Source organism: Triticum dicoccoides, chromosome 7A, assembly GCF_002162155.2.
Source record: "Triticum dicoccoides isolate Atlit2015 ecotype Zavitan chromosome 7A, WEW_v2.0, whole genome shotgun sequence".
In the NCBI taxonomy this organism is placed as follows: domain Eukaryota; kingdom Viridiplantae; phylum Streptophyta; class Magnoliopsida; order Poales; family Poaceae; genus Triticum; species Triticum dicoccoides.
Window position 1 is genome coordinate 216,471,574 of NC_041392.1, and position 13,139 is coordinate 216,484,712.

The window sequence follows — 13,139 nt, forward strand, 5'->3', positions numbered from 1 at the left end:
GGTCAGCCTTGCCATTGATTCCTCATGGGCGGCGCGTCACGGGACGGCGCGCCGACGCCTCCCCTCCCTCGCACGCGTACACACGGGTGCGGCGCGGCTATATAGCCGGTGGCCTGCACTTGCCTGTGCCCACACCAGCCCCGCCCCTCGCCGCCGCCCAGCTCCTCCTTTTCCCTACCTCTCCCGAGCGCCGCCGCCCAGCCCCTCCCCTATCTTTCTACCTCTCCCGAGCCCGTCGCCATGGCAGAACGCTACCCTGGAGACGAGGCGGCGGCCAACGGCTTCGGCCGTCGTTCGCTTCGCGAACAGGAGTCCTGGCTCCTGTTCCAGGCGAACATCCCGGCACCGCCGGACATGCGCGCCGGGCCGACGGGGTGGAGGCTCAGCGCCGGGGGAGTGCCCATTCCCCCGTTGCTCGACGCCATGGCGAAGCCGAAGTACTTCGCTGAGGAAGTCGAGGTCGTGCGCGCCTCCCTCACCGACGCCCAACTCTCCCTTCCCCAGTACGCAGCCGACAACCACGCGGCTTGGGCGGCGTATTTCGAGCGCCGCCAGCAGCAGCGCTTGGCGTCCATCAATGGCGCGCCGGTGGTTGGCGGCCGGCAGAACAGCGAGGGTCGCCACCTGTGGTGGGGCGTCCGCGGCCGCACACTCGAGGGCGTGCTGACGTACCTCGAGGGCGGCAATGACCCGCCGTTGGCGTACCCGGCGAGGGCGGCCGCCCCGGCGCAGCACCGACGCGCCGGGCCATGGGCGCCAAGGAGGTTCGGGTCCTCCTCCTCTTCTTCCTCCTCCCGATCTTCATCGCACTCCTCCGGCACTCCGGCCCTGCTCGGCGTCAAGGCCGAGCCCGCGGCGGAGACGCCGCTCGGCCGGCGCACTCGCAGCGCCGGCATCGTCACCAACGAGGGGGCCGGCGCGCCTACTCGCCGGCTCCTCCTCCGCGCTTCGTCAAGCCAAAGACGGAGCCGGGGCTCGCGCCGGTGAAGAAGGAACCGGCCGCGCCGGTGAAGAAGGAACCGGCCGCGCCGGTGACGACGGAGCTCGACGACGACGACGCGGCCCTGGAATGGGCGCGCAGGGACTCCATAGCGATGGAGAAGGAGCGCCTGAAGAAGGCGAAGGAGCGCCAGCGCGCCGCCCTGCTTCGCTTCGCGGAGCGTTGACGCGGCCGCGACGAAGGCAGAATCGTCGTCATCTGCGACAGCGACAACGACGACGATGCGCCGCCACCAGTCCGCCATGGCGACGCCGGGCAGGGGTCCAGCAGAGGCGCCCGCGTCAAGGAGGAGAAGGCCGACGACGACGATGGCGGCGACGACGGCGACTTCAGCCGCTTTTTCCTTTAGATTAGTTTATGTATATGTGCTATGTAATGAAAATCCGCCAACTTCGCCGAAATGTGCCAAAATTTATCGTGTTTGGCCGAAATTTATCGTGTTTAAGCCGAACTTCGCCGAACTTTTTATTATTTTAAAACGTGCCTGGAACGGCCCTGGGGCCGGCGGCTGGGGACCAACTCGCTCTCAGACCTAATTTTTACACCGACTCACCTCAAGACGATGATTTTAAGCGCCCTCCCTGAGGAGCCAACGGCTGGAGATGGCCTTACTACCACCATCCTCGGTTCCCCGCTCCGGTTCCGGCGCGACCGCGACTAGAACTAGATAGATACACACAAGCGGACAAGCCGCGGAAGCATGGCTTGGAGTTTCCACTTTGTTCCCTTGCTCCTCCTCCTCCTGCTCTCCTCCACTTCCGCAGTGGCCACCTCCGGGCACAGCACCGGCAACGCCACCGCAAGCCTGAGGCCAGGGCGGGAGCCGCTCAAGCACCGGAGGAGGGTTAGGGCTCTCCTCGGCAGGCTCAACAAGCCCCCCCTCAACACCATCAAGGTCACCATCTGTATACCTCAAAGTGAAACTAGTTCTGCACTGCGCATTCTTCTCTCCATCTGTTTGTTTGTGGTTACAATGGAAATGCTTGCTTTATGTTTTGCAGAGCCCGGATGGTGATTTAATCGACTGCGTCCCCTCTCACCTCCAGCCCGCGTTCGACCACCCGATGCTCAAGGGACAAAAGCCTCTGGTAATTAAAAGCATCTTCTTTGTGAGAAGCGTTGTGCCTCTCTCTCGTGTGAGAAGTGTTGCTAAGCTAGTTCGATGCTTAACTTGACTAGGACCCGCCGGAGAGGCCCAAGAACTACAACTCCACCATTGCTGGAGCGGCGGTGGTGCAGGCGTGGCATGCCACCGGCGAGGCGTGCCCGGAAGGGACGGTGGCGCTGCGGCGGACCACGGAGAAGGATCTGCTCAGGGCCAGCTCCCTCAGGAGGTACGGCAGGAAGCCGCCACGCCGGACCACTCGCCGTGATTCCACCAGCAGTGGCCATGAGGTTGGTCGCTTTGCACACTCTACTGTCTCCTCTCCCCTACATTCTCATGGATAAAAATACACTGAAAGAAATAACTCTTGCACCTACAATAATGTTAATATGTCATAGTAAAGTAACAAAAGAATGGTTTGGTAGTGGCATAGATATAATTTTTCATTTCCGTAAAATACTTTTTTTCCAGTGGTAGGTCTAAAATTGTCTGTAAATAGTAGAATGCGCCTATGATGACAGCAACTCTGCACTGTTACGCCAAGGAGAAGGGAAAGAGAAAGAAAAAATGTGAGCAAACCAAATTAGCTCTGTAGTTTGCTCTGTAAAAAGAATATGGGAATGAACTTCCAGTGTTGGGGCTTGTGGCACCTGGAAAAGCTACAAAAGAGAAGCCCGTACTACTCAGGAAAAGGATAATCACAGCAATTAGACAGTCACTGCTTGCATATGAGTCCATAGAAGCTTCACTAGGGAAAAATCCAGATTGCTAATTTTTACTTTGCTACTAGGATCACTGGTTGCCTTTGTTCATATCTGTAGGCCAACATTTGTTTAGATCCATTGGCAACTAGTGCGGCCAGTTCAGATACCCTCTGCTTGACTACACGACTCGGGCATAGAAATATTTCAGTCAGGACGGTGGTCAGACTCCTGTCTGGCAGTGCAGTTTCAGCTGGCAGCATGTGCATCTCATCTGGGTTTTGGAGTAGTTTATTTGCCAAGACATGTCCTGCACATTGGTAATTTAACTAAGATCTCTGCACGTTATGCTTGCTGTGAAGCCAATGACAAAGTTCTCAAAAATCTGAATTTGGTTCAAAGGTAGGGTTATAATTAAACAGAGAAGCCAAATGATTCCAAGGGCCAATGCGATAGCTCAGTTCCCTGTTCTGCGCATCTAGTTGTGCTTCGGTTGGGCATCTTGAGCTAGAATTAGGTATTCAAAGGAGCATTTTGTTGCCCTCTGTGATTAAAATCAAAATAGCAGTACCTTCATAAACATTGTCTGATGTCGGCACACTCGGCGACATTGCGTGAAGAACCAATACCGCCCTTATTTTGTACTACCTCCGTCCGGAAATAAGGGACGTGGTTCTAGTATTTCGAAACGGAGTATTTGTAAACCAGATAATTTGTGGTATAGGAGAGGACCAGAGGCAATATATTGGGCTTTTGAAGCGTAGTGTTAACCTTCCATCCAAGTTACTGACTGTATTTTTTTCTCCTCTAGAACAGTGGTCTGAATTTATTAATTAATCAAGCCACTAGTGGTAAACATGAAGACTAATGTTTTGTTAGAAAGCTGTGGACATACATAAATGCCATGCATAAGACATAAGATTCTTATCATGAATATCAAGTTGAATGTACCTTCATCGAGTTTACCAATGAGCTTAATCTCCGGAGGAGAGATGCTCAGCAGACACACAAGAAGAGAACCCATGTGGTTTGGAACAACTAAATAAACAATTTGTACATGTGCAGAAGCTTCATTAACCTAATCAAAATGCATGAGCAAATAACTCGTCTTGAATGACGGGCTCTTTGACTCAACCATTAGAGTAACTTGGTTGCTTTGTCTTATATCCACTGCATTCGAGCAGCGTAGTTACTATGCCACTCCCCTTCCCCTAAGCGAAAGATTGGACTTACCATACCTAGCTAGTTACTATCCAAATTGAAAAACATAGTAGTATCTAGTAGCTGAATAATGCTTGGAGTCTACTGCTCTTAACATCGCTCTGTTTTTTGGAGGCAGCATGCAGTTGGGTACGTGAATTCAGAGAAATACTACGGGGCCAGAGCTAGTGTTAACGTGTGGTCACCCAGGATAGATGACCCATCCGAGTTCAGCCTGTCGCAGATCTGGGTCATCTCCGGCTCCTTCGGCCACGATCTCAACACCATTGAGGCTGGATGGCAGGTACATGAACAGAATGATACTATAAAAGATTCTTGAAACAATATCATTGTACTACTTATCTGCAGAAAGAACATGAAAGATGAAACCCTTGTCATCTCATTTTCAGGTCAGCCCGGAGCTGTATGGAGATAGCAATGCCAGGTTCTTCACTTACTGGACAGTAAGTAGTATTGTTTGCACAAACAAAAACTTCACCTCTTGCCTGATTAGTGGCCGAGTTGAACTAAACGTGCATTTCGCAGACTGATGCGTACCAAGAGACGGGGTGCTACAACCACAACTGCCGCGGGTTCGTCCAGACGACCAACAAGATCGCCGTCGGCGCGGCCATCACGCCACAGTCGGTGTACAACGGGAGGCAGTTTGATATTAATCTGATGATATGGAAGGTAAATGCCATTTCAAAATCACTGCAGTAATTTTCATTTTTCAAGAAGAATCGGTTGATCTGCATGGCAAATGCATGATGACGAAATGGTCTGGTGCTCAGGATCCCAAGCACGGGCACTGGTGGCTGGAGCTGGGCCCGGGCGTGGTGGTGGGCTACTGGCCGTCCGGCCTGTTCACCCACCTGGCGCACCACGCGAGGATGGTGCAGTTCGGCGGCGAGGTCGTCAACACCCGGCCGCCGGGGTCCCACACGGCGACGCAGATGGGCAGCGGCCACTTCCCCGGCGAGGGGTTCGACCGCGCCGCCTACTTCCGGAACCTGCAGGTGGTGGACTGGGACAACAGCATCATCCGGGCGTCCGGCCTCAAGCTCCTCGCCGACCACCCGGGCTGCTACGACATCCAGGGAGGCTCCAACGGCCGCTGGGGCACATACTTCTACTACGGAGGGCCAGGGAGGAACGTGAAATGCCCCTGACCCCTGACATTGTTAGGCTCTTGCTGTGTTGTTTCTTGGCGTTGTTTGCTTGCTTTTTTGTCACCAAATCTTTTGCGATAGTAGTCCGTACCCCCATTATTTCGACTAGGATATCATTGTTAGGCTTAGGTCTTTTAGCTCCTGGATCCATATGAGCGCTCGAGGGTTGAGAGGAATCTGTAAATTTTGACAAGTACATGCAGGCGTGTGCATTCTGTTTACCGAGGAAGTAGCACCAGTTTTTACTGTAAAATGCTTCAGTGTTTCTACAGATACAATCGCATTTCATCTACTATCTACTATCTATATATCTACCTACTACCACTATAAAAAAAGGGGGCAGATCCAAACAATTATACCCGTCCATCTACAAAATTTAATGGTCCATAATCCTTCTGTGTTTAACCCAACAAGCCACGCAATTAAGCCACCTCACGCCCCTGTGCCGTTCCTCCCACTCCCACACGCCCCCGCGCCGTTCCTCCTCCCGCAGCCGGGCGCGGCCCGCAGGTCGCCGAGCCGCCGTCCCGGAGCCGCCCTTCGCCGCAGGTCTCCTCCCTGCTGGCCGCCCCCTGCCCTCCACCGCTCTTACCTCCCGTCTGAACACCTACGCGACCCAATTACAACAGAAGCATAAATCCCTATATATGCATATGAAATTTCAGAGTCCCCAAAGATGATTAGAGAGAGAGAGAGAGAGATTAACGACTGGTGTGTATTGGTCATGGATTGGTTTATATTGATTTTTCCTTCTTGTCCTTGGCAGCCTCGCTGCACGCTGAGTCCTCCGAGGAGATGGAAGCTGCTGTTCAACGAGGAGGGTTGCCTAGACGCAGCTGGAATGATTATGAGAGTACAGCGTGGGGTGAGTTATATCTATCTATCTTTCATCACCACCAGCAGCGTAATTGGCTCGGTGACATATTGTATCGATCTCACACCCCGGGTAGGGTAAATGTCATGTATCATGTGTGACAACTGACAACACCTGCAGTCAAACTGCTACAAATAACATTCAGGACAGTTGACAGTTTTCTTTTTTTGAAAAAGGGTCTGGGCAGTAGACACTGTTACATATACAGTCGATAGATAATTATTCATGAGAAATAAAACTTGTAGGAATTTGCACAGAGAATATTTTGACATTCTGGCTCCATCAGTTTGTTTGTCCATCTGATACAAGATTCAGTGGGAAGACTCTGAATCATGCTTGCTTGATTGGTGGTAAATACACTGCTGCATAGCTTACTCCATGTATTCTCATCAGTGACACTTCTTTACTCTCTGTAGGTGCATCCCTTCACACTATTTTCTACCCTTTCAACCTTGCATTTCTTCTTCTTAACAACTATCCATTTTCTTGGCTTTTGTTAGTATCCCTTGGGGCATATATATTGCCTCTATGCACATGTTCTGACTGCTCAGATTAATTGAACCAGGACGTTGTCTTCATTTTGGTTATGCGAACAGGGTGTCCACCCAAATATCAAAGGGGAAGTGTGGGAGTTTTTGTTGGGTTGTTACGATCCTAAAAGCACTACTGAACAGAGGAACCAGTTGTGGCAACAGAGAAGGTTCTGTTTTATTTCACTCTTCATTTGCATCTTACTTTCGTCCTCTCATCTAAGTCCATTTTTATGTCATTACAGTTTCACTTTCCATTGCTATGCATAATTTTTACAATCTAGCAAAACACTCCCCAATCACCTTTTTTTGTCCTTATTTTTGCAAGAGTGGCTACTTTAAGCATATACTAGGATATGGACTGGACGACTGGCTGCAGGGAGTAGTGTATGATGTGTATGGTCCAACAGCCATATTCATGCATTTCTTCACTGATCTTATTTTTGCCAAAGATTGTCTATACTTTTTTTGTGTGATTCCTTGCTTCAGAAATATAAGATTTAATATGCCAGATATTAAATTTGTAATCTATATAACCTTGTTTGCTCAGCATGCCTTGCTCCTCAAAATCCTACATGTACTCGCTCCTTGTCCAGGCCTCCGATGTTAGGAAAGAGAGGAGATGGTCTTCGTCAGTTGCACTGAAGCATGGGAAGGATGCAGGTGAAGCGGTGGAGAAGGACACCGACGTTGCCAAGGTTGTTATAGCAGCGACACTATTGAACGCTCAAGGGAAGAGTAGACGCGCCTGGGTGGCTGGGTGACTCTGACCACTGGTGAGTTTTTGCTCCTACCGTTCTGACACACCATGTGTATAGTTTGTGCTTGCTTAGAAATTTTGCCCTAATAAACAACAAAATTATCTCCAATCATGTGTTGTATCTTCTACCATCTTCCATATTTTTGCATGACTAGCCACTTAGCATTACTATTTATATTTTATTTGTAAATGTACGCAAAGCTCTGGATTAGAAGCTTGAGGCTATCTTCTGAACCAAAATGACCACATTGACTACCTATGTTAAATCTTATACTAAGCTAATGTCAATAGTGATAAGCTTATGCAATTGTTCATCCTACTTGCATTGGATAATATTCTCCTCTAAATTTTGCCTCTTTTTTTTGAACCAAAAATGATTATCTTCATATTTCGCCTCTTTTCTAAACCAAAATGCTTATCTTCTTCAGATTTCCTCCATGAGCCACTGTAGCACCTTTATGTTGTGACACTCCTACATATTCATGGTAGTTGCCAACCTGCATCCTACATATTCATTGGATTTTATATTGGCATTTGTAATAGTACAGTGTGCTATTTATTATGTCGATTATCATCAAATAACTAACAATTTCGTTTCTGTGGTATGGACTGAACTCGGAAAGGAAGCAGTTAATCACATGATTGTAAAGGAATATGCAAAGCTGATGAGACTAGAGCTAAAGTTCTTTCTCTTGGATTCGTCAGTTAGGTACATCATTCCTTCAACTATCCACATTTTAAACTGTATACTATTGTCGTAAATCAAGTGGAATATGTGTATGCAAACTGTCAAACTAAAACTTGGAAACAAACATCATTGATTACTAATCGATGATGTAACTTTTGAAGGAAGTAACAAATGGAATGATTTGTTGCCCATGTACATTTGGTAAATTTCTTTGATAGTTTTTGTTGTTTATGTATAGAAAAAAAATCATTGGTAGAGAGGAATCTTTCTGAAAATGTTTTCTCGGTAATGAAATGGGGAGAAAATGTTTCTCAAAATGTTCATTTCAATTTTTTGTTTTGCTTGGTTGATTTTCAGTTATAGAGAAGAGTTAGAGTTGGATGGAGTATCAAACAATGGAATCAAATCATGCATGGAATTGTAAGTCAACCATATAAGCATAGACATGTTTTCAGTTTTCCAATGTATAGTGGAAGTTATTTAAGTCGTTTGAAACATTAATACAGAGTTTTTTCTATTGATGTTTGCTGTGAACGATGCCAATATATTCCCTTAAAAAATTCGTGTGAATATATTTGGATGGTTTCATCTTCAAATAAGATCTCTATAGTAGCAATAATTTTGAATAAAAGATACTTCCTCTATAAACAAATATAAGACGTTTTAGATCACTAAAATTATATGTTCACACTTATACCAGTGTGAAAACTGAATAAGGATCAATTTTATTTTAGATAAACGTGCATTTGCACGTGTATGATTACTAGTCCTGTGATAGATCTCAGTAGCTGTGCATATGGAAAGTTAGCTGATACTACATGCGGTTGTTACATAGGGGTCACTCAGCATGTTCCTTATCTAGCTTGGTTACTAGACTTGTTAGATAGGAGACAGGAGCCACATGCATGGATGATGCTGAACTGAGCACACCGGAAAAACCAGTCAATCACTCACAATTACAACAAGACTGGAAAAAATAAATGTGTGGGCCACGTGTGAAAAAACTTGAGGTAAAAGGCTCTCCGGTCCACAAGCTTTTGAAAAATGGCAATCAAGCATTTGAAATATGTGGAATGTGTATAGAAAAATATAGACCATGCTTGAAAAAAATGATGAAATCTTTTGATTATGTATATGAAAATGTTAATCAAGCATTTAAAAAAATGTTGAACAAATATTTCAAAAATGTTAGTCAAGCATTTGGAAAATGTTAAATGTGTATAGGAAAAATGTTGAGCATGCATTCAAAACATGTTGATAAAGCATTTATAAAAAGTTATATGTTTATAGAAAAAATGTTGATCATGTATTACGAAAATGTTAATCTTGTATTTAAAAAATGTTAATCAAGCATTTCAAAAACGTGTAACGTGTATATAGGAAACATGTTGACCATGTATTCAAAAAATGTTAATCTTGTATTCAAAAAATTGTTAATCAAGCATTTGAAAAATGTTTAAAATATGTATAGAAAAAATGTTGACTGTATGTTAAAAAACATTAGATTTGTATTGAACAAATTGTATTAGAAAAATGTTGTTGACATATAAAATAAATTTATAATGAAAACTAAAATAAACAAAGAAAACCTAAAAATAAACCCCCAAAAAGAAAGAAAATAAACCAAAAGGAAAAAAAATCGAAGAAACAAATGAAAAAGAATGAAAAAACAAAAAAGGAGAAAAAGAAAGAATAGAAACATCCGAGAAGAAAAAAGAAAAAAAACAATGAATAAGTAGGATGGCGACGTTGAGTGCGCTGGGCCGACGTGCCACTAATTCCTGAACAACAACAGTGGAGAGATCTCCCTACAGTCCCATATACAACACTACATTGGTATATACAAATTGCTGGTATTTCTTGACCAAATTACCTTGTTCTTTCATATGCTAGACGGATTTGGATCTTACGTAGCATCCAGGAGAATGGATCAAACTGGTTTCCCTTTTCTTATTTTTAGTTAGGATTAAGATTTTCCATTCCCTGTGTATACACAGATTATACCCTCTCACATCGCACTGCATTTGTTTACAAGATAGATCTGCATTACCTTAGACCATTGTTGTTTTGTGGTACTCCATGTTTCCATCCATCCATCAACGCGTTGTAATTGCGCATTGCTTCAACCGAAGAGTTATGTCCCATGTATAGGTGAAATGAAACGGAATTTTCGCAACAGCCGGATCAACAGAAAATGCAGAGCATTTCATTTGGCAGAGAAACAAACCAACAAGCTGGGGATTTTTCTTATTCAAAAATAAAAGATACACAAGTTGGAGAGAAAGGGTCGAGAGGAAAGACAAGGAACCCTCTCGGCGAGTAAGTCCGATGCGGGATCCTCCACCTCAACGGTGTTCTCCGAGATGGTGTCGATAGGATGGCGGAGTGTGGTTCCCACCGACCGCTCGACCGATGGGATTAGGTTTTCCATGGGTGAGTGTCATGAGGGAGACATCCACGCATTCAAACTTCTCTCGTTTGACTACGCTGCATGTTTTGGTCCGCGAAAGGATAATCTTAGAGAATAATTTTTCTTTTACTGAATGCACATGGTTGCAATTGTTGTTTCTTTGGCGTCCATTATTTGGGTTCCATGCATGAGCACATCAGCTTGGGTTTCATGCATGAACCTACTAAATATAGTACGTCGAAACTACAATAGTAGGTGTTAGTTTAATCCACTCTATAGTAGTGTAAACATGAAAATTTTCATGTTCCCGTTGCAACGCACCGGCACGCGCCTAGTTTCAAAAAAGAAGTGTATCATTGCTGCCTTTTTATTCACCATCATGTTATTAGATTGAATCGTATAACTAGTAAGAATTTCAGCAGACGCAACAAATCGAAGACAAGAAAGAAAGTACTAATAACACACGAGCCAGCTGAAGACAAGAAAGAAAGTGTTGATGGATCGATCATGAATGATCATGACCTGGGCGGCTTCTCGAGGAGAGCGGAGAGATAGACCTCGTCCTTGGACTTGAAGGAGACGACCCAGCGGTGCTTCTTGTACCTGAACTGCAGGAACATGTACATGTAGTCGTCGAGGTCCCTGCGCGCGCAGGCGAACCTGTCGACCCAGAGCAGGCCGCCGGGGCGGAGCACGCGGTCCCAGTCGAAGAGCACGAAGTCCAGCAGCTGCAGGTCCACCCACCCCTCGAAGAAGCCCGCCGTGTGCACCATGTCCATGGTGTTGTCGAAGAAGGGCAGCCGCTGGCTCATGGTGGCGTAGAGCGGCACCAGCCCCCGCAGCGCCACCGTCTCCGCGAACGGCGCGCCCAGGTTGAGCACCGCCGACACGATGGTCACGCCGCGCTCCCGCATGCGCGCCGCGAAGCTGCCCGTGCCCACGCTCACGTCCACCCCGATCCGCACCTCGCCGGGCTTCACCGCCAGCACCTCGTCGATGCGGAAGTCGGCCAGGGACGCGTTGCGGCTGGTGTCGTTGACCCACCGCCGCTTCTCCCGGTCCATGTCGAAGCACCCCACGCACCGGCTGTACCCTGGCCGCGGGTTCCTGGCGGACAGGCACCGGTAGCCGCGGCAGTGGTAGCGGCTCCACCGCACGTTGCCGTCGTCGGGGAGCCTCCACAGCGACTCGTTGATGGGCAGCGGGCGCTGGAACAGCTTGGAGGCCCGGGCGAGGCAGCGGCGGCGCGGCAGCGGGTCGCAGCCGCCGAGCATGAGGCGCTGGCCCAGGTCCCAGTCGTCCGGGCAGTAGGAGCCGACGTCGTAGCTCATGTACTCGTCCAGCTCCCGCCGCATCAGCACGCACGCGTGCCCGATGCTGCCGTACGTCCGGTTGGTGCCGTACACGTTGGGCCGGCCCTCGCGGTTGCCCTTGGTGGTCACGTACTTGCGCGTTTCCTCCGCCATGAAGAAGTTGACGAGCGGGTCGACGACCGGGGCGTCGTCGTCGCCGCCGCCGCCGTCGGGGTCGGGGCGGGGGATGCGGATCAGGCGCAGGGAGATGTGCGCGCCGTAGAGCGGGTGGATGACCTCGTCCTCGAGGAACCGCCTGAACTCCGGCAAGGTCATGTTCTCCTGCTTGCCGTGCGCCTTGCCCTTCTTCTTGGTCTTCTTGCCGATCTTGAGCGCCGTGGCCTCCAGCTTGTCCTGGAGCTCGGCGAGCTGGACGAGCACGTCGTCGACGCGGTCGGCCAGCGCGCGGATGTCGAAGCCGGCGTACCCGTCGGCGGCGGCGACGGTGTGGAGCCTGGCGCAGTTGGCGGAGTCGTCGAGGCCCGGGAGGAAGGAGTCGGTGGTGTAGAAGCGGTGGAGGTTGGCCATGCTGATGCAGATGACGAACACGCCCATCACCAGCTGCATCACCACCATAAGCCGACTGAACCGGCACCGCGCCAGGCAGAAGAACGCCTCCATCGGCGGATCAATGGACATCCACCGGCGCGGCAAGCAAAGAACGAAGCGGAGCACACGGTGCCAATGGTGTGGAAATTATCTCGAGCCCTCCTATTTCTTGGAATTCACTCCATTGGCTTAAGCTTTTGGCCATGGATTGGCATGGCACTGCTTGATGGGTCGCGAGCGAGTGCTTATCTTAGCGCGCACTCCACTCGCGAGGCTCGGATCTCCATGTCTATGCATTTCTTTATCGGCTAACATGTCTGTGCATGCAATTCTGTAGAGAAAGCTAGTGCTGGAACGCGAAGCAGAGTGTAATTTCAGGTGTTGACGAATGAAAAGAGACCTTGTTTGGCCCGGCTGTACTCAATTGCACGGCGTAAGCAAGCGCACGGGCAATTTGCAATTTTCCATTTTTAGGGGCTGGCTCAGCCGAGGGATCCGGCTTGCCTGTTCCCTCCTCATGCTCCCATCCGTACTCCCACTCAATCCTACGACTGTCTTTTTCTCTTTTTTCTTTCTAATCTAATCGAGAACTAGGTTGTAGCCTAGTGGCAAGGGAGCGCAGTGGCGTCTTCAGCAACCAAGGTTCGAGCCACGTCGGGGACGAATTTCTGGTTTCTCACAAGGGATGCTTCTCCTATATCAATAAACCATGGGTGCTAGTGCCCATGAGTTTCATCTTTCTAATCTAATCATCTTTCCCCCTGATTTTAAAGAGATGGGACCGGGCCTTATTTTATT

General features: G+C 48.5%; 2 protein-coding genes and 1 long non-coding RNA gene across 4 annotated transcripts; 2 read left to right on the forward strand and 1 right to left on the reverse strand.

Annotated features, from left to right (window-relative positions):
• Positions 1 to 1,605: 1,605 nt before the first annotated feature.
• LOC119333493 lies at positions 1,606 to 5,480 on the forward strand. Its single transcript, XM_037606371.1, has 7 exons — positions 1,606 to 1,895; positions 2,002 to 2,088; positions 2,180 to 2,395; positions 4,146 to 4,310; positions 4,417 to 4,470; positions 4,553 to 4,699; positions 4,801 to 5,480. The coding sequence occupies exons 1-7, from the start codon at positions 1,701 to 1,703 to the stop codon at positions 5,176 to 5,178; spliced, it is 1,242 nt and encodes a 413-aa protein (XP_037462268.1). The 5' UTR covers positions 1,606 to 1,700; the 3' UTR covers positions 5,179 to 5,480.
• A 161-nt stretch (positions 5,481 to 5,641) lies between these two features.
• Positions 5,642 to 8,573, forward strand: LOC119333494. 2 transcript variants are annotated; one of them, XR_005161205.1, is made up of 6 exons: positions 5,642 to 5,727; positions 5,945 to 6,043; positions 6,618 to 6,752; positions 7,179 to 7,358; positions 7,966 to 8,051; positions 8,388 to 8,573. It is a non-coding gene; the product is annotated as an uncharacterized LOC119333494 (long non-coding RNA). The 2 variants fall into 2 exon arrangements; XR_005161206.1 differs by lacking the exon at positions 8,388 to 8,573 and adding an exon at positions 7,771 to 7,827 and having other exon boundaries at positions 7,973 to 8,366.
• A 2,237-nt stretch (positions 8,574 to 10,810) lies between these two features.
• Positions 10,811 to 12,822, reverse strand: LOC119331767. Its single transcript, XM_037604936.1, has one exon. The coding sequence runs from the start codon at positions 12,429 to 12,431 to the stop codon at positions 10,956 to 10,958; it is 1,476 nt and encodes a 491-aa protein (XP_037460833.1). The 5' UTR covers positions 12,432 to 12,822; the 3' UTR covers positions 10,811 to 10,955.
• Positions 12,823 to 13,139: the final 317 nt, after the last annotated feature.